Source organism: Pan troglodytes, chromosome 5, assembly GCF_028858775.2.
Source record: "Pan troglodytes isolate AG18354 chromosome 5, NHGRI_mPanTro3-v2.0_pri, whole genome shotgun sequence".
In the NCBI taxonomy this organism is placed as follows: Eukaryota; Metazoa; Chordata; class Mammalia; order Primates; family Hominidae; genus Pan; species Pan troglodytes.
Genome location: NC_072403.2, coordinates 164669998 through 164691801, shown reverse-complemented (window position 1 = coordinate 164691801; position 21804 = coordinate 164669998). Strand labels below are relative to the sequence as shown.

Sequence of the window (21804 nt, the reverse complement as noted above, 5' to 3'; positions counted from 1 at the left end):
CCTTGTTTCCCTCAGACCCTTTTGGTCTGTTGAGCACCTGTGGTGTAGGTGCTCAGCAGATCACAAGGTTTAAATATGTAGGCTTGAATATTCAGCACACCAACTGGATAAAGCAGGGGGAGTCTGCAGTCTGAGTTTTGACTCTGCAGTTTCCTCTTTAATTTGTGTTTTTCTAACTGTGGCCAATTTCATCCTACCACGAAATGTTCCTGAATTATGTGGCAGCTGTACCTTGGATTTCAGCTTGGTTCTCTGCATTATACTTCGATGATTTGGTGATAAGACATTCAGCAAGATACTTTGGTGATAAGACATTCATATTTAAGAGCAATCATTTAACTTTTGAAATTTTTCATACTTATGTATACAGACTTAGGTGTTTATGTTTTTGTTGTGACACTGTATATGTATTCCTCAGGTTGTACAAAACCAAGAGCTAAAAATAGCAGGGCTTATAGAAAAATAAGGTTAAAGACAAACCACTTAAAAAAAAAACCTGTGGAAATTTGTCACTGGAGCACTAACCAAAACTAACAATCCTAGTAATAATATTAGTGTAGTTAAAATTCCAAAGAATATTCGTGCCTAGCATCAGTGTGAGTCAATACTTATAGCTTTGCATAGAATTTTTATAGCGGTTTTCAGATATTGTTAGAGTTCTTTTCCTTAATTTGAAAAATTCTATTCCTAATTGCTTCAAAACATGAGTGTTTCTCCAAACTGGATATTCAGAGAGATGACAGTTTTGTCCACTTAACTCATTCTCCACAAATCACACTGTGTCCCTAAGCTGGAAAGCACATGTTGTTCTTGATTCTTGATATCCTTGTAAATCATCAAAATTTGACTGTATTTTGTTGCTATTCTTTGTGAATTCTTTTTAATTAATTTATTATCTATTTATTTGAGACAGGGTCTCACTCTGTCACCCAGGCTAGAGTACAGTGGCACGATCACAGCTCACTGAAGCCTCAACCCCCTGGGCTCAAGCTATGCCCTCACCTCAACCTCCCAAGTAGTTGGGAATACAGCCTCCCGAGTAGCTGGGATTACAAGCCTGGCTAGTTTTTTTATTTTTAGTAGAGATGAGGTCTTGCTATGTTGCCCAGGCTGGTCTCAAACTCCTGAGCTCAAGTGATCCTCCTGCCTCACACTCCCAAAGTACTGGGATTACAGGCATGAGCCACCACGCCCTGCCTCTTTGTGAATTCTTAATAGGAGTTTTTAGTTTTTCCACTTTCAGTGTTGTTAAAGGTTTTTTTTTTTTCTACTTAGAATTCTTTATGCTCATTTTCACCAGTGAATTTCTTGATTTCTTTCTTACAACGATTTTTCCCATTGATCCTGTGAGCTCTTTATGTAAAAGCATTAACTCCTTGTCATGCATTTTGTGAATTTTTTCCCCTCAATTTGCTCCTCAGCTTTGAACAAATACCTTAGGCTACTCCCATCATACCCTACAGTCCTATACTCTCAGATTCTCATTGACCATTTGGCTGTTTGACTTCTGTTACTTAATGGCACCCATTGCCCATTCTTCCTGCCCAACTGTAGTCAATAATCTAATTTAAGTTTCAGCCCTCTTGTTCTCTATTTTAGCTAAGCAGAGGCTTACCTATGAAGCCTGCTTTTTCCTTTTTTTTTTTTTTCAGACAGAGTCTCACTCTGTTGCCCAGGCTGGAGTGCAATGGCATGATCTCGGCTCATTGCAACCTCTGCCTTCTAGATTCAAGGGATTCTCCTGCCTCAGCCTCCCAAGTAGCTGGGATTACAGGCCCACACCACCACGCCTGGCTAATTTTTGTATTTTGAGTAGAGACGGCGTTTCATCATGTTGGCCAGGCGGGTCACAAATTCCTGACCTCAAGTGATCTGCCTGTCTCCGTCTACCAAAGTGCTGGGATTACAGGCGTGAGCCACCACGCCCGGCCTGAAGCCTGATTTTTCAATAAAGACTCCTCCCAGTCTTGAAGTCCCTGAGTCCCTGGCACTCTGAGAATCCCACAGTTCATAAAGGTGTCCATTTCTGCTGTAGCTTCTCAGTAGTGTCAGAGTGACAGCCATTGGGAGCAGGGATTTGTCACTGGCAGCAGTGACACCTGCTGGCCCTGCAGCTCTAGCTCCTGGTCAGGCATTTTGGAACTTGCATCTATCCTTTCCCCAACATACCTTACAAAAGTGCACCATATGCTAGTGCACTTGCATGGCCGTTCTCTATTTTACTTACACCACAATGAAGATCTCATTAAATCTGTTCTTCCAGCATGGCTTCAACTCTCAGAACCACTCTCAAGCTATAGCTACAATATTCTAAGCTCTTCTGTGGTTACAGACACAATGTCTATACCACAAGGATGAGAGATGATCAGAATTTTACCACAACAAAGTATGGACTACTTGCTTTTCAAATCACATTAGGCTCATACTTTGTGTCTCCCCGTATCATCTCAGCACAGGGACAGAGCTACAGTGTGTGAGGCCCTGGACAAATATTTTGTGCAGGGCCTTATCTTGTATTTTAAAAATTAGTTAAAAATGTTTTACAAAATTCATGGGCGCAAATGAGGTTTAGTGATCTTTCCATAATTTTTTTTTTTTTTTTGAGACTGAGTCTCACTCTGTCACCCAGGCAGGAGTGCAGTGGTGTGATCTCGGCTCACTGCAACCTCTGCCTCCCAGGTTCAAGCGATTCTCCTGCCTCAGCCTCCCGAGTATCTGGGACTACAGGCACCCGCCACCATGCCTGGCTAATTTTCTTTATTTTTAGTAGAGACAAGGTTTCACCATCTTGGCCAGGCTGATTTCAAACTCCAGCCCTCCCAAAGTGCTGGGATTACAGGCATGAGCCACCGCACCCGGCCTCCATAAATATTTTAAGTAAGTTGAGAAGAAGTACTTAGATAGTTATTACCCAGAGATTCTTCATTCTGAGTTAAAGTCACCCCAGATCAGCATGGCAGTACCATCCTGGCTGTCCAGTATCATGTGATTCTGTGAAAGAAATACACTCCCATCAGTAGCAGTGACCTGATTGCCAGGCTGTCCTCCTGAAACTGGGGTTCAATCACAGAGACCGCATAGATAAAAGTCCTGGAGAGCTTCTGAGATAGCTGGTTGACCTGACATGCTAGATACTGGTCAAAGATCACCTGAAAGGGAACGAAAAAAACAAAAAAGGACTAGCATCCACACAGGTCTTGGTGTAGGCTCATGTGCCCTGTCCAGTTGGCATTGCCAGTCCTGGCCAGTTCTACACACTGAACTGTGATTTAGAAAACTTCAAAGAAGGTAATCTGAAGTGTGGGGCCCCATGAGGCATGGGTCCCACTTGCCTGGGTGAGGGTGGAAGTATCCCAGTGTCTAGACTGTGAGGGTCTATTTATCATCAGCCATTCTTTTTTTTTTTTTTTTTTGAGACAGAGTTTTGTTCTTCTTGCCCAAGCTGGAATGCAATTGCACAATCTCGGCTCACTGTAACCTTTGCCTCCCAGGTTCAAGCGATTCTCCTACCTCAGCCTCCTGAGTAGCTGGGATTACAGGCATGTGCCACCACGGCCTGGCTAATTTTGTATTTTTAGTAGAGACAGGGTTTCTCCATGTTGGTCAGGCTGGTCTCAAACTCCTGACCTCAGGTGATCTGCCCGCCTCGGCCTCCCAAAGTGCTGGGATTACAGGCGTGAGCCACCGCGCCCGGCCATCACTCATTCTTTGAACTGGTACTCGGGTGAATTTATTTCAAGTTGTAACATTGTAAAAAGATATGAGTAATCTTAAGTGATGGAAGTTTATTCAAAAGATACTGCAGCCATTTTACTCCAGGTCTTTGTTATTTTAGTATCTCCTTTCCCTTCGAGGTCTCTCAGTGGCAGTTCTCCCATTCTCTCCCTTCATCCCCACCCTCTCACACAAAGCAGGGAAGATCTAGTTCGGTCGGTTACTCACATCTGATACGGAATGCTCTGATCCAGTCCCACACGGCTAGTATAGCAGGCTTGGTCTCCATACAAGTTCATCGCCACTTTTCTCAGAGAAAACCGTGTACCTGGCAGGTGCTAGGAGACTTCGTGGTCTGCCTAGTGCAAGACTCCTGATACATTTCATCAAACTGCCTTCCAGAAGGGCAATGCCAGTTTACCTTGCCACCAGAAATATGTAGGAGCACTCCCTTCTTAGTACATTTGCCAACAGTGAGGAGATTCATTATTTCATAAATAGTTAGCTATTGTGGGCCGGGCATGGTGGCTCACACCTGTGATCTCAGTGCTTTGGGAAGCTGAGGTGGGCGGATCTCTTGAAGCCAGGAGTTTAAGACCAGCCTGGCCAACTTGGCAAAACACCGTCTTTATTCAAATAATAATAATAATTAGCTAATGTGATAGAAAAAACTACTAGAGTGTTGTTTAAATGTACATGGGCACTTTCTTAGTAGTAACATGCAGTATTTTACCACAAACTTGTAAATCAATTAATTTTTCTCTTTGGTGAATTGCTTGTTTTGGTCCATTACTAATTTATCTATTTACAACTGAGTATTTTCCATATGTATTTATGTGTGCTAATCATGACTTCAAGATATTGGCCATGTTTGCCATATTTATATTAACTTAACTTCTTTTTTTGTTTTTGCTTGTTTTTAGATTTTGGATAAATTTATCTTTTAATGAACAGAATTTTAAATTTTTTTAAATAATCAAAACTGTTAATATTTTCCTTTGTAATTTATTTCATCCCTTTGGCTCTTAAAAAGTACCCCTTTTCTATTTCATAGATTTGCTAAACATTTATTTCAAATTTCCTCTATTTTTTAGATAGCCATTATTTAAAATGCTTATTCTCTAAATAAAATAATTAAATAATTCTGTAATTATATATTTAGCTAATGAGATAAGACTCTAAGTTCATGTTTTAAATAAATAATTCACTAATTCTTCCATCTGCATTAATTTTAAAAATCTTGTAAAATTTATTTGTGATGTTCCCTTTCTCCATTATACATTTTTATATGAAAAAGGATTTGTGTCTCAGTCCATTCATTTACAAATACTCTAGATTAGGTTTAAATACCAAAGTAAAAAGGAGACTTTTCTTATTCAATAAATTTTAATAAGCTCAAATTCTATAGTATAATTTTCCATCTAATGTGTTTTCCTGATTTAATCTGAATTTTATAATTTCTTGACTCCTTGCTTTTTAGAACAGTGTTGGCATTATTTCATAAATGAATTTTGAATAAAACTTGACATCAATTTATTTTTATTTCACAATCCACAAAACATTTCAAATTAAAGAAATACATTAAAAGTCTCCAGTTTTTGCTTTAATTTCACATTTCATACACTCACAATATTTAGGAAATAGTCATTTTGACTGTCTTATAACTGGGATAAGGGTGCAGCAACAATTCTGCCAGATGGTTAAATGCCCCAGAGGATTTCTGCTCTTCTCTTCCTAATTTGGGAGCTATAAAGCAGTTTTTACTCCCAACACAAATTCTTGATAAAAACCATACTCTTTGCTGATTTTTCATGTTAGACATTAAGGATGACATGCAAGTAAAAAAAAAAAAAAAGTAGCCCTGATACCAAGTTAATATTCCCTTGAAACCTTACTTGGCTGCTAAATTTCTTTGTTGAAAACCAACTTATAACAAATTGGTTATCCAGTTAGCTTTTTTCCCTTTTTCTTCCATTTTCTTCTTGCTCCCTCTTTCCCTTACTTTTTCCTTTTGGCATGTTTAATTAGAGAACATTTTCTATAAGCATTATTAAGAATAATTGTCCTTAAGGAATGATGGATAATATAAGGGAAATGAAAATAATAAAGAAAATGCTACATGGAATCTCTTATTCTTGAACCATGTTCAGACACTATTAGCTGTGACCACTGCAATAGGAAATGAAAGAGGGTACTTTTTCACTGAAAATCCGAGTGTTCAAAGAAACAAAGAAACGGCCAAATAAACTAAATATTCACAATACTGGAAATGAACCACAGACTTTTTGAGTAATACTCCAGTGAACTCATGTCCTTAAATGAGAAGGGCAGCCACAGACATCTGCCCACTGGAGCTCTCTGGTGCCCACATTTAGGGATGCATTCTTCCTTACAAGGGCAGCCACCTGTGGAAGTGGATTCTTAAATAACTGTGTGCACCAAAGACCATCTGGCATGGCTTAATCACTGTACAGACTCTGCAGAGAAGTTGGAATTGAGATTCGTAGAGAAGCAAACCAGGAATGATGCCTGATGATTAAGAGTCAATCCAGGAAGGAGAATTCTTCATAGGCAACATCTATTTCAATAACAAACTCTCTCCCCACTGACTCATACTTATTTGTCTGCAAAGTTACAAAAGAAGATCCCCAGAGAAAGTGCTTTCCAAGTTGCTAGATGTAAGTTTAAGACAGAAAATTTTTCCCTTAAGAAAAACGTGAGCTTGGTTTTAAACTTGAGGCTTGTTTTTAGGTCAAATGAATTGGATTTTTTCCTGTTGCTTTTCCAACAATGTAACGACAACGGTGAAGAAAAGGTAAATCATCATGTTAGTAAATCCAAGGATTTTGCCTCCAGGAAGTAGATAACTATTCTTGGGAAAAACACATAAAGAGTTTGTCCAGAAAAAATTAGTGTCAAAAATGAAACATCCAATGACACCAAAAGAGTTCAGTTTCCTGTGCTTGAGTCCCACACTTCTTATAATGATCAAATCAAGGAACTTTAGAATGTCCTATGTTCTGTCATTTTGTGCCCACATATTCCATTAAAAATCCAAGATTGGCCAGGCTAATTCCAGCACTTTGGGAGGCCGAGGCAGGAGGATCATTTGAGTTTAGGAGTTTGAGACCAGCCTTGGTAACATAGTGACACTTCATCTCTACTAAAATTCAAAAAAAATTCAACCCGGTGTGGTAGTGCACCCCTGTAGTCCCAGCTACTTGGGGCACTAAGATGGGAGGATTACTTGAGCCTGGGAGATAGAGGCTGCAGTGAGTCCTGATCATGCTACTGCAACTCCCGCCTGGGCGACGGAACAAGACCCTGTCTCAAAAGAAAAAAAAAGAAAAATCCAAGATTCTAAAATGTCAATATGATTCACTTGTCATTCTAAAGAAAGTAAAATCCAAATCCCTTAGAAGATTTTTCTTTAAAGTGACACAGTGATTTTTTTTTCTCTTTCTAGTCACATTGGAAGTAAATGAGGATTGTAATCCACAAATATCTGAAGTTTTAATTTTAATTAAAATATATATAATGCATCTTAGCTGATTCTTACATTAGAATCACTATTTTTAATAAGCCTCACATTGAATACAAAATACATAAATATAAAACCCTTGGGGGAAAATATTACATTTTTTGAAGCAAAAGGGAAAACGTGTTTGAAGAAAATGTGTTTTACATTGTAATGTCCAACTTGCATAACCATGTTTCAACTTGGAACTCATGAGTTATTTGGGCCATGCCCTCAAAATTCTGTTTAGCCTATTTATGATTTCCTTTCAATAAAAGACAAGACAAGAAAGAAACAAAAACCAAAAGCCACCCTACTCAGGAATCTGGGAATGCCTTGATGATGGACTCATAGGCAGGTGGGGGCGGTGTTGAAAGGCCCACTCGAAGACTGTTACTGGACCAGTAGTCAGGACGGCTCAGACTGTGGGAAGTGCTGATGGCGGGAGAGATATTGGAAGAAGGGAGAGTCACCAGCTGACTCTCAGTTTCCACAGGAAGTGGTGGACATTGCAGAAAGGGATGGAAAGTAGAAGCTCTGAAACTTGATTTTCTTGGAAAGGAATTTGCTTGTTCCAGGGAAGCTTGTCGCTGGAAGGTGAGACTGGCCAGGCTGAGGTTGCTTCGACGTTCACAGCCACTGTGGCGGTAAAATCCAGTTCTGTTGAGGCCGTGGGTGTAAGAAGACCTAGATCTCCTGCTTGAACTCCACTGTGAGATGGGAGCACTAGCTCTTCTTCGAGACAGACAAATGAACACAGCCCAAATAAATCCTCCAAGTACCAGCCCAATTGCCATGGATACGGTGAAGGACATGATAAGGTCCTCTGAAACAAAGAAAACAAATTGCTAAATCAATTTTTAAATAGGTTTTCAACTAAAAACAAGGGTCAGCATATATACTGTAATTCAAAGAATACATGATTAATTTAAACATACTTTGAATTAGGGAAATAGAAGACAGTGTTAGGTGGATATGAATAAATGGAAGCTGATAATGCTTCCATTTATTCAAGCAGAAAGATACAAAATAAAACTTTCAGCTGTGGCATTCCAGGTCACTTAACCTGTTTTATCATCTTTAAGAAATAAAAGATAAAAGTAGTCTTACTTGATGTCATTAATTTATGGCATTTAGTTCATCCATTTTTTACAGAGCTGCAAATGTAGCCCAAAGTTGATTTCCTTTTGAGTTATAGTAGTAACTAATGTGCCAGATTGATAAAGAATTTTGTCATCACTTTAACGTTGCCTTTTCCTCTGTCTGCTTTCATCAATCACATTGATTTCTGCCACCTGCAGTCTTCATGATGCCTCACTTCCTTTGCTCTTTCTGAGATAGGAAGTGCTGGGATAGAACCATCTGGCCAGCTGACTGATTTATGTCATATTTCCTGAACTCCCAGACAGTCACCTATATCTCTGACTCTTTGATGACTTGACCTGTGCAGACTACTGGGCTCTTTCTTGTTTCCCAGGTTCCAGCTCATGCTTCTGTTATGCCCTTGTGATGATGAAATTCCTGTCACCTGAACCTCCATAGAGCCTCGGCTACGTACCAGTATTCTGTAATTTGTAGAACTTGTAATTTGTTCAGATTTCCCTTTCTGGGGAGAAAAATGCCTTTTCCTAATGGAAATGCTACCTTATTGCCTCTTATAAACTAAATACATATTCTTGAATGAAACTAGGTAACTGAGTCTCCCCTCACCACACCACTTTGCAAAGAAAAATTCTGGGTATTAGAAGACTCCTCCAGCCTGTTGGTCCCCCACATTTCCCCTCCATGATCAAACCCCTTGTCCCCAACGTTTCCCCTCCATGATCTAACCCACAAGTCATGCTCGTTTCTCACTGTACCAAAGCCTGTCATTCTCTCTAAAACTCTGAGCTTTTCCACATATTTTTCCTTATATCTGAATTCAATTTTTTAAGCTTCTGTCTGGAAAAATTCTTCAAGCTCTACCTTCAAGTATCACATCTTCAGTAAAGACTCCTACATTTCCTAGACAAAAATAAGTTACTGCTAAGTAGAAAGGTAAGCTATCATATCTAATTGCTTATGTAGGTAGTCTGTATTGAGAGAGCCATAGCCTGAAAATTAGCTGATGGGTGTTGTGAGACTGGGGAAGAGGAGGAGAAAATAGCCACAAACGTTTTGCTGTTCCTCCCATCAAGAGATAGAGTCTATTTCCCCACCCCTTGAATCTGGGCAGGCTTCATGACTTGCTTTGACGAGTAGGATGCAATGGAATTGAAGCTATACAAGTTCAAGCCTAAGCTACAAGAGGCTCAGCATCCACCCTTCCTTCTCTTGGGACCCCTGCCATTGTCAGCATATAAATAAGGCCAGACTAGCCTGCCAGATGATGAGAGACACATGGCCCAGGAACCCCTACTGCCCTAGCCAAGAGCCTGCTAACCTGGACATATGAATGGTGTCATCCTAGATAATTCAGATGCTAGTCAACTCACCAAATGACTGTGACACATGAGCAAAGACCAGCAGAAAATCCGCCAAGCTGATTTCATCTCAAATTACCAATCCACAGGATTGTGAGCTAAGCAAATTATTATTAGTTTAAGCTACTATGTTTGGGGATGGATTGTTACATGGCAAAAGCTCTCTGATAAAGGGTTCCAAACTCAGCTCTGTTCCTAATATGTTTTGTGATTTTTAGGGAATTTGTTTAGACCCACTGATTTCATTATACATATATATAAAGGAGTTAGATTTTATGATTGCCAAGGTTCTTTTTAGCATATTGTAATCTATGATAATATGTAGACTACCTAGAATACAGAAATAACAAAACAAACTAATGTTAATAACTACAAAGGAATAATCACTGCTGTCTAATTTTGGGATATAGTTCAGTGTCCTTCCACCATATATTGTCACATTTATCTCCTGTGGAAAAGCTACATTTATTGTGTCCTACTTTCACAATTATCTGTACAAATAGTTATATCAACATTCTCTAAAGCAATGGCTTTATGCAAAGTTCCCAGGCACATTTTTTAGTGTATTATATCACTTAATCCTCAAACATCCCAATAAAGGAAATGCTAGCGTTATTCCCATTTAATAGTTGTGGCTACTGAGAGGTAAGTAACAAGCCCATAGTCCCACACCTGGTGAAGGTCAAGTAAGGATTTGAGACCAAAGCATCTTAATTAATAGCTAAATTGCTTATTTATTTTCTAAGTGTAAGGTAAGAAAACATTAATCTAAAATGAAAATGAGCAATATAAATTGCATAAAAATTGGTCGATTCAATACCAGAGTATCTTGCAGCCTGTTATGAACAGAAATACTTGAGAGAATGGTGGTTAAATAATATTGTGTGTTCTACAGATATATTTCCATGAATCAATAGCCTTTAGTGGAGACTTTTAAATATCAACAAGCTCAGCTATGGACTCATAGAAATGGAGTTTCAGCTAAAACAAGCTTTTGAAAATGTGTTGGACATAAATTCCTCATTTTATAGATATTGAAACAGAAGCTAAGGTTCATGTGGTAGAATTAACACTTGATTTATTGTAATAATTGATTGGCAAGTATCGATGGTTAGGGAACTATTAGTTACACTAGTGTATGATATAAATGAGAAGACAAATACTCAAATTTACAAAGTATATGTCCTTCCTATGTGTAAACGTACCTAACCACTACTAGAGTCTGACTGAAGACTCTAAATATCTCAGTATATAAGCAGGCATAATAGATAAAATGTAAAAAGAGATGTTTCCTTGATTTCAGCAAAATGGAGTTAAAACCAGAATCTGAAAGGAGAAAATATATTCAGTTACTCAATGAAAGTATTTAAAGATTACAAGAGTCCTTATACATGGTCTCTGTGTACACCCTTTGAGCTTCTCATCTTCTGACAAATCAGATATTCCCAATATAAATGTTATTTATAGTGGAATAAAAGCAAACTTCAGATTCGAGAAAAAAAATAGAAACTATTTAAATACACAATCAATGAAAAATAATTTCTTGTCTATTATTGTGATTGAGGCCAGGTGCAGTGGCTCATGCCTATAATCCCAGCACTTTGCGAGGCCGAGGTGAGAGGATCGCTTGAGCCCAGACCAGCCTGGGCAACATAATGGGACCTGCCTCTACAAAAAGTAAAAATAAATTAATTAAATAAAATACAGCAATTGAGTATATTAGCAAAAACAACAAAAATACATGGAGTGAGAAATATATTTATATTTCAGATGACTGTTTTATTTCCAAAATACATTATTGTTCTGATGTAAGAAAACTGGGATAATATCCAAACTCTAATGGGCAAGTTATTATAGAATATATTGGACCACCACAATCTTCTTAAATGACAAGTTTCAGTTTGGGAACTAAAAAGATTATTTTTGTGGCACTAAAACTATAACAATATTTCCATGAGAGGAATTTGACAACAAACCTATTTAAAATGATCATTCTCTGTGGCTTGGTAATACTTTGATTTGATATGGTAAACCTATTGTCTATGCCCAAAATTTGGGGAAATGACTTAAAATGTCATCAAATATTGGGTTATATAGATATCCAGAAAGGATTAAATAATGAATTTAAAATGTACGTGAGAATCATCATAATAATATATACACACAATAATAGGCTATTTAAATTTTGAATGAATATAAAGTAGGATAAGATGGGGGTGCAACAGAAATTATAAAAATTACAAAAAAATTGCTTTTGATATGGATTTGTTTAATTTTTGCTCAGTAGAGTACACGTATCATGAAAACGACTTCTTAATCCATAAAGTCAGTTAAATACACACTTTAGAAATTGTATTAGTCTGTTTTCATGCTGCTGATAAAGACATACCTGAGACTGGGCAATTTACAAAAGAAAGAGGTTTAATTGGACTTACATTTCCACATGGCTGGGGAGGCCTCACAATCCTGGTGGAAGACAAGCAGGAGCAAGCCACATCTTGCATGGATGGCAGCAGACGAAGACAGCTTGTGCAGGGAAACTCCCCCTTATAATAACCATCAGATCTCGTGAGACTTACTCAGTATCACGAGAACAGCACAGGAAATTCCTGCCCCCATGATTCCATTACCTTCCCCCAGGTCCCTCCCACAACATGTGGGAATTCAAAATGAGATTTGGGTGGGGACACAGCCAAACCATATCAGAAATCATTGCACTAATTCTTATACCTTGCAGAATATTAAAACACCTACAAATAATACTGCTGACAGAAGAATTTCTAAGACTTCCTGAGGTATATGGTAAAATACTTATCTATCTTCTTAAGCTCCCTTAAGTCCAAACAGCAAAGGCAAATGTAGAAATGCAGAAAGGCAATGAGAAAGAGATGCTGAGTTAAATAACAGGGGTGGTTTTCATACACATTTTTTTTTTTCGTTTAATTATAGTTGATGATTTTTCTGACCTGCCCAAACTAGAATTTAGAAACTGTGTGATGAAAGCAGCATCTACTGGTCATACAGCTTTAAATTTTCATATATGTAATTCCATTCTGGCAGACTTTTGACAATGTATTTTGGGAGCCTTTTTTAAAACCTAGTGTAGAAGAAAATGTAACTGAAAAAAAAGACATTGGCAAAGATATTACTTTTTAAAAAATGATATGCCTTCTTACTTCTCAACAATCTGAGAAGAAAAATGAGCCATAATCTTTCTTCTTAATAATTGCAATATAATGCAACTTATGAGATCAAATGATTACTTTTAAAAATGTTAACTTTCCTTTTGAAAGCAGAAGGAAAAAACTCTAACATTGGTCAGCTATGCCATATAAATTAAATATATGTCATCCTAATTTGTAATATGTACCTACAAAACTAGCAAGTAGATGGCACATAACAAGCCCTCAATGAACACTGGCTCTTACTGCTAATAGTTGTGTAATTTCCTCAAGTCATTTGACCCTTCTTGGCCTGATAATAACAGCCACGTTCGTGTCTTCCAATTTTAATATTGTAATATTGAATATGATTTTTAGTAAATATAATCAATACCTCAAATTCCATCCACTGGTATTAAAATTTAGTAGAGGTCACCATCTAGTGGCCTTGAGTTGAAGCATTCCAACTCTGAAAGTGATTTATCAGTGATGGCAGAATGAAACATTGTTTAAAACATTCAAAAACCCTTTGCAGTTGTTAAGAATCATAAGTTCAATGTTCACCAAAGCAGGCCATGAAGTCCTTGGTATCATAGAGTGTATAGGAGAATGGTTCAGGCAATAGAACTACTTTTGACGAAAAGGATTTTTAGGGAGAATAATATTTAGGGCATAGAAATTTGATTGATTATAATAATTTCAACAGCCAAGGAGTATTTTCCATTATATCTCATGTGCCAGAACATCTTATTGGGTCTGTTTTCACAAACAAAAAGAAATCCAGAATTCAACTTCTCACTACCCACTCTGTGACTTCACTGATCCAAGTGGCCACATTCCCACATCTGTGACCTGGAATATGGTCTTCCTGCTTCTGTCCTTGCCATATCCCTCACACCCCAACAATGTGCTCAATGCAGTAGTCAGAGAGAACATTTTAAAATGTAAGTCAAATCATATCAATCTTCTGTTCTAAATCCTCCACTTCTCCCAGAGTAAAAACAAATGCCTAAGAATATCCTAAAAGTCCCTACTTGATAGGCTCCCAATTATCTGAGCCCATCTCCTCTACTCTTCCTTTGGGTCACTCAGCTCTGTCTGCACTTCCTCCCTCACCATTCCTTAAGTACATCAGATGGGCTGGCTCCTGACTTAGGGCCCATCCCTGGTTGTAATCTATTCCTAAAATTATTTCCTCAGCTATCTGTACGGTTAATTTCAGGTCTTTTGCTCATATGTAACTTTCTCATTGAAGTCTACCCTTGCTGCTCCACCTAAAATGACACCCTGTCCCACCTCTGAAGGCTAAATGGAACTCTTGTTTTTCTTTTTTCCTTCCTGGTTAATGGAAACCATATTCATTAATTTATACTCTTTAAGAAAATGTGAATGAGACGCATAACCATTATGAGCTGAAAATGTCATTATGTTTGAAAGATAGGGGGATAACATATATCTGGAAGGCTTAAAAAAGCTTCATGGAAAAAATAAATTGCAGATGCCTTTTTGTGAATGGTAGTGGTCAAATAAACAAAAGGCTTGGAGATTTGAAAGTAGTTTTGATCAAAATTATAAAGCACAAGCCATATTCTGAATATAATTAGTTAACAGTATTGCTAGAGGTGAGGGCAAATTCAAAAGTATCAAGGTAGCACACCCCTTTCTGTATATGATAGACTAACATGTATCAAACCACTGAGAGCAAGCTTACAATGGAGAATAAAATATTTTCTTAAATTTGTTTGAAGCCATCAGAGACTTATCAAAACTGTTAAATCGAAGGAGCAAATTCCAGGAGAAAAGAAAATATTTCATCACAATAGTCTGTAAAAAGAAACAAAAATATCTGAGTAGAATGTTGTGCACTATAAGTAAGCTTAGAAAACATAAGTTGGTGTTCAGGGGCTGCCAAGGAAGTTGGACCCTAGGAAACATCCCAGAATCTGGAATTAGGCCCCCTAGGATCTACTCCCTAAGATTAACGGTAAACAGGAGAAAGACCAGACCTCACAAAGATAAAAATATAGATCAATCCCAAGTTGGACTGAGGTGATCTTCCCCTAACTGCCAGAAGGAAAGTTTTATACATATATATAAAATAGAAAGTTATATATTTAAATAAATTTATATATACCTAATAATGTTATATATATATGTGTTATAAATAATAAATTACAAGTCATCCTAAGAGGCAAGACAAAGTAAACAAAAACTAAAAGAACAAATAGAAAATGGAAAAAATCTGTAAGTTATGAAAACATTTGAATTATCAGACAAAAATATTAAAATAACTTGATTAATGTGTTTAAAAAATTAACAAGTTAAACATTTTCAGAGATTGAGGATCTAATAAAGATAATTAAATAAAATATCTAATGAAAATTATAAAATATTTTAACTGAATTCTGATAAAATTGTGAAATATCGAAACATGTGAGATGTGCCTAAAGCTACATTCGTAAGAACATTTATAGCTTTATAGGTATACATTTTAAAATAAGAAAGCCTAAAAAAACAATTATTTCAGTTTCCATATTAAGAAGCTAAGAAAAGATCACTAGCTGAAACATAAGTAAAGTAGCATACAGTAAATAAGAGAAAGCAGAACTTAATGAAACAGGGGCAAAAAAAAAGAAAAAAAGAAAAAGAAAAAATAGAGGAAATTATCAAAGCCAGATATGAAAAAAATCTAATAAAAATGAATAAAATACTAATTGGAACGACAAGGATGGAAAGAGGAGAGAAAGAGAAAGAGGGAAAAAGAGTGGGCAGGAGCAAGAGAAAGAGACAGAGAGAAAGAGAAAATCACCAATATCAAGAGTAAGAAATGTGACATTAGAACAGATACAGGCAATAAAAACATCAAGCTAGGATTCCAAATCAGCTTTTATGAACTGACCCTTTCAAGTAATAATGACTATGAACACTGAAAACAATACAAAAAAAAATTCTACCTAAAGGCCTTAAGAATGACCAAATGCTTGTAGCTACTGGAGAGGAGTTGAGACCTGGAAGAAAAGAACAGCAAGTACTAGTCAAGCTCCAGTTTTCAAACCTTTTAACCTGAGGGAAGCTTCCAGTCTGGGACAGGTAAAGCTACAGTCGAAAACCTGCACTGTTTCTGATCTTGAGAAACAAAGGACAGAGATTGTGGAAACAAGAGCTGCTGAGAATGTGAGAGGGAAATCTTGGAGAAGAGAAAGCCAGAGAGGAGAATCCCCAAATTTTATTTATAAACATTTCACATATCTTTGGTTGACTCCTGAATCACACATACGTGGGATGTATTCCAAACAGCACTAGAGAACAAAAAAATAAACTAAAGTGAGATTTAAGCTGCTGCCCAAGGGACAGGCTTTATAGGTTTCTGTAGTTGTAGTTCCACAGAGTTATTTGCCTGTGAAAATAAACTAAGGGGAAAACATACATCATAACACTCTTCAGGGTAATATAGCAGAATCCATTCAAAATGTTCAAGATACAATATGAAATTACTGGGCACATGGAGAAACAGGAAAATGTGATCCATTCTCAAGAGAAAAGACAGTCAACAAAAACAAACTTTAAGATGACCCAGACATAATTAGCAGACAAAAATTTTAAAGCAACTCATATGTCCATATTCAATGATTTCAAGTAAAACACTCACAATGAATAAAATGATAGGAAATTTCAGCAAAGAAATAGAAACTATAAGAAATAACAAAATGGATATTCTAAAACTAAAAAAATGAGAACTAAAAAATTTATACCATGAGCTTAACAGTGAAATTAAAATGAGAGAGAAAAGAATCGGCCAACTTAAAGGTGTATTAATAGAACTTATCCAATTTGAAAAATGGAGAAAAATATTGGGGGGAAAAAGCAAGCCTCTAGGACTTGTGGAACTATATAAAAATATTTAACAAATGTGCAATTATAATCCCCAAAACAGAGGAAAGGGTGGATGGAGCTAAAAACATTTTGAATAAATGAGGCTGAAATTTTTCAAAATTACTGAAACAAATTAATCTACAAATCAAGAGTCTCAGTAACATCAAGCAGAAAATATATAAAGAACTATGCACGTCATAGTCAAACAGCTGAAGATCAAAGGTTAACAAAAAAAACTTGAACACAGCCAAATTACAAATAATAACACTACGTTCATAAAAGACAATTATTTCAATACTTACTTTTAATAAGACACAGTGATATTTTAAAGTGATTTAAAAAAAGCTGTCAACTCAGAATTTTATATCCAGCAAAAGTATTCCTTAAGTATAATAGTGAAATAAATACTCTTTCAGATGAAACAGAATTCAAATTAATCACCAGCACACCTACACTAAAACATGTACTGAAGAAAATCCTTAGTCTGGGGATAATGAAAACTGGGATCTTTAAGAAGAAATTAAGACCATCAGAAATAGTATCAGAGTAAATATAGAAGACTCTTTTCCATCAATTTCTTTAAAATACATTTTTCTAGCTACAGCAAAAATTAAAATATTTTCATATGAAATGTATAGTTTATATAGATTTAATATGTAATAATTATAATACAAAGAATTGGGACAGGATATAAATAAATCTATTAGCTTGATTGATTGATTTAGTTTTTAAGAGATTTTAGAGACAGGGACTTACTATATCATCCAGGCTGGTCTCAAAGTTTTGGGCTCAAATGACCCTCCCACCTCAGTCTCCAAGTAACTGAGACTACAGGCACACACCAATGCACTCAGCTATTAGCTTGTTTTTTATATTGAAAATCTTATGTATTCTAAAATATAACTACAAATTATATTAAGCAAGATCGCAGAATATAAGACTTATATATAAAAATATGTTTATATACTAGCAGCAAACAACTGGAAAGTATAATTACACCATTACAATAGCATCATTAAGCATAACATACCTAGGAATCTTTTTTTACAAAATGTATGCAAGATGTCTGCACCACAAATTTTGAAATACTACTGAAATAAATTAAAGGTCTAAAAAGTGGAGAGATATACTATATTTGTGAATTACAAGCCTCAATATTATTAAGATGCCAACTGCCCTTAAATTTATTTATATAAATAAATTTATATAACTAAATCAACTAAAATTCCAATAAACAGGCTGTTTGTATTATTTTACAAATGACCCTAATTTGTATATGATGACAATACAAAGGAACAATAAAAGCAAAGCTGGAAGCATCACACCACTTGATTTTAAAATATACTACAAAGCTATAATAGTTAAAACAGCAATGTACTGGCATTTACATAGACATTTAGATTAATGAAACATAATAGGGAGGAAGCCCAGTAATAAATCCATGCATTTGTGACAACTGGTATTTGACAACAGTATCAAAAATGCACAATGGGGAAATTATTGCCTCTTCAATAAAAGGTAATGGGAAAACTGCATATCCACATGGAGAAGAATAAAATTGGACCCTTATCTCATACCATATAGAAAAATCAAGTCAAACTGGATTAAAGATACAAACCTAAGACCAGAAACCCAAAAAACTACTAGAGGACAACATAGGGAAAAAGCTTGATATTGATCTGGGCAATTATATTTTTGCATATGACAGCACAGGAAAAAAGCAAAAATAGACAAGTAGAATTGTGTCAAACTACAAAGCTTCTGCACAGTAAAGGAAATAATCAACAGAGAGAAGAGATGCCTACAGAATGAGAGAAAATATTTGCAAACCGTATATCTGATAAGAAGTTAACATCTAAAGTATGTAAGAAGCTCACACAACACAAAAGCAAGAAAACAAATAATCTGTTTACAAAATGAGCAAAAGACCTGAATAGACATCTCTCAAAAGAAGCCCCACAAATGACCAATAGGTAGATGAAAAAATGCTCAACATAACTACTCATCAGGGAAACGCAAATCAAAGCCACAATGGAATATCATCTCACACATGCCAAAATGCCTATTATCAAAAAGACAAAAGATAATGAGTGCTGGTGAGGATGTGGAGAAAAGGAAACTGTACGGTGTTGATGAAAATGTAAATTGATGCAGTCATTGTGGAAAATAGTATGAAGGTTCCTCAAAAATTAAAAATAGAACTACCATAGAATTCAGCAATCCCTCCAGGTGTACATTAAAAGGAAATGAGATCAGAATCTCTAAGAGATATCTGCACTTCCACGTTCATTGCAGCATTGTCCCAATGGCGAAAATACATAATCCACCTAAGTGTCCATCATCAGATGAATGGATAAATATGGTGACATATATATGCATACACACACACACACACACACACACATATATATATATGGTTTCTATAATGGGAATGTTATATTTCAGATGCTCTTAGACTTATGATGAGGTTGGATTTAGATAAATCCATCGTACATTGAAAATACCATAAGTCAAAAATGCATTTAATACCACTAACTTACCAAACTTCATAGCTTAGCTTAGCCTACCTTAAATATGCACACAATACTTACATTGGCCTAAAATTAGGCAAAATCATCTAACAAAATCCAGCTTTATAATAATAAAAGGTAGTATTTTTAACTTTAAACAAACTTTTATTACACAAAAGTTGTCACATAATTGGATATTTGTCTACTTTGTACACGATTATTCTCACTCTCCACAGAAAGGCTGCTTAACTTCTCATCTGGTGGTGGCAAGCACCAAAATCCTGATTTTAACAAAATAGTAGTAAAAATACCTCAGTGATTTAAGTTGAAAGCAGTACATTGTACATGGCTCTTGTACCCAGTATCAGGAATATACAAATGTCTTTTTTTCCAAAAATACAAAATAAATTATCTGTAGGCATGAACAATGACAGCAGTAAACCATTATATAGTTTGTCAACTGAAACCAGTAGCTGATGGTTACAGTGATTTCTTAAACATCAGCCAGCCTTTCCTTCATTTTCTCCAACTGACTTCTCTGAAGTTATTGGTGAGGAACACTGCCTTGGGCTTCCTGTCACAGTTCATTAATAAAGGTAAAGCACTATTCTAGGAGTTAGAACATGCCACCTCTCATACCACCTCCCATTCCACCCATTGCACCCATTCCAGGGTCCTTCTCTTTTTTAGGAATTTTTGTGACTACAATTTCTGCTGTAGTTAACGGAGAGGCCACACCAGCAGCATCCGATAAAGCAGCTCTCACAATCTTTGTTGGGTCAATAATTGCTTTTTCCACCATATTCAGAAAATCTCTGACCATAGCATCGTAACCAACTTCTGAGGAACTTTGCATAATTTTCTGAACTATCAAAGATCTTTCAACACTTGCATTCTTAGCAATGGTCATTGTTGGAATTTTGAGTGTTCTTTTAATAATTTCTATACCAATTTTTTTATCTCAGTCAGCTGGAGTCTATGAGTCCAAGGCTGGAATGCACCAAAGCAGGGGAAAATTTTATAATAATAATAATAAATTAAAATAATAAACATTAAAGATCAAAATTCAAAATACAGTTTCTACTGAATGTGTATCATTTTCATATCATCTTAAAGTCAAAAAAATTGTAAGTTGAACTATCATAAGTCAGGGACCATCTGTATATAATAAGGGAATGTTATTACTCAGCATTAAAAAAAAATCCTGTCATTTTCAGCAACCTAGATGAACCTGGAGGACATTATGCTAAGTGAAATAAACCAGGCACAGAAGGACAAATACAGCCAGCCTCCAACTTACCATGGTTAGATCTGGGATTTTTTTGGCTACGATGGTGCAAAAGCCATAAGCATTCAGTAGAAACTGTACTTCCAGTACCCATATGACCATTTCGTTTTTCACTTTCAGTATAGCGTTCAACAAACTACATGAGATATTTAACATTTTTTAATAAAATAGGCTTGGTGTTAGATGATTTTGCTCAACTGTAGGCTAATGTAAGTGTTCTGAGCACATTTAAGTTAGGCTATGCTAAGCTATGATGTTCAGTAGCTTAGCTCTAGTAAATACAGTTTCAATCTGATATTTTCAACTTACAAGGAGTTTGTCTGGATATAACCCCATCGTAAATGGACGAGCATCTGTACTGCATGATTGCACTTATTTGTGGAATGTAAAAAAGATGAAGTTATAAAAGCAGAGAATTATGATTGCCAGTGATTTGGGGGTGAGGGAAAAAGGGAGATGCTGAGAAAAAAATGCAATTTCAGTTGCGCAGGAGCTTGGAGCCCTAACATACAATATAGTGACTGTAGTTATTAAATTATTTCTTATACTTGAAATTGGCCAAAAAAGTAGGTCTTAGATGTTCTTACCACCAAAAATAAAGCTAACTACCTGAGGTGATGGTTGTATTAATTAGCTTGATTGTGGTAATCATTTTACAATATATATGTATATCAAAATATCATGTTGGACACCTTAAATATATTGTTTTTATTTGCCAATTATACCTCAATAAAGCCTGGGAGTGAGAAAATACAAAAGGTCACGAAAAGCCAAAGTAATCTTGAAAGAGAAAAACAGTTAATAATATATTGTATAGTTTCAAATATCTAGAAGATATTTTGAATGTTCTTGCACAAAGAAATAATAAATGTTTGCAGTGATGGATGTGCTGATTACCCTGATTTGATCATTACACATTGTATACTTGTTTTGGTGTTTCACTCTGTACCCCATAAGTATGTACAATTATGTGATAAAAATTGTTTAAAAAATAAAAAGGAGAACGAAGTTGGAAGATTTATGTAACTTCAACACTTACTATAAAAACCAACAAATGAAACAGAATGGAGATCTCAGCAACAGGCTTACACTTACATGACCATTTGATTTTCAACAAAGGTGCCAAAGGACTTGAATAGAGAAAGTCTTGGCTGGACACAGTGGCTCAGGCCTGTAATCCCAGCACTTTGGGAGGCCAAGGTGGGCAAATCGCTTGAGCCCAGGAGTTTGAGACCAGTCTGGGCAACATTGCAAAGCCTCGTCTCTACAAATACAAAAA

The 21804-nt window shown here is 36.1% G+C and overlaps 1 protein-coding gene across 4 annotated transcripts in view; it reads right to left on the bottom strand.

Annotated features, from left to right (window-relative positions):
- MYCT1 (MYC target 1) overlaps positions 1 to 21804 on the bottom strand; it is a 43839-nt gene that overhangs the window by 15779 nt on the left and 6256 nt on the right. The window contains exon 2 of one of the 4 annotated variants that reach the window (XM_024357479.3): positions 7549 to 8057. The exons of 1 other annotated variant lie outside the window; for it this stretch is intronic. In XM_024357479.3, the coding sequence (XP_024213247.1) occupies positions 7549 to 8057 (509 nt within the window). Of the gene's footprint in view, positions 1 to 3942; positions 4134 to 5236; positions 8058 to 21804 lie in introns of those variants that run through there. 2 more of the 4 variants (XM_063813573.1, XM_001139772.6) reach the window with 2 other exon arrangements.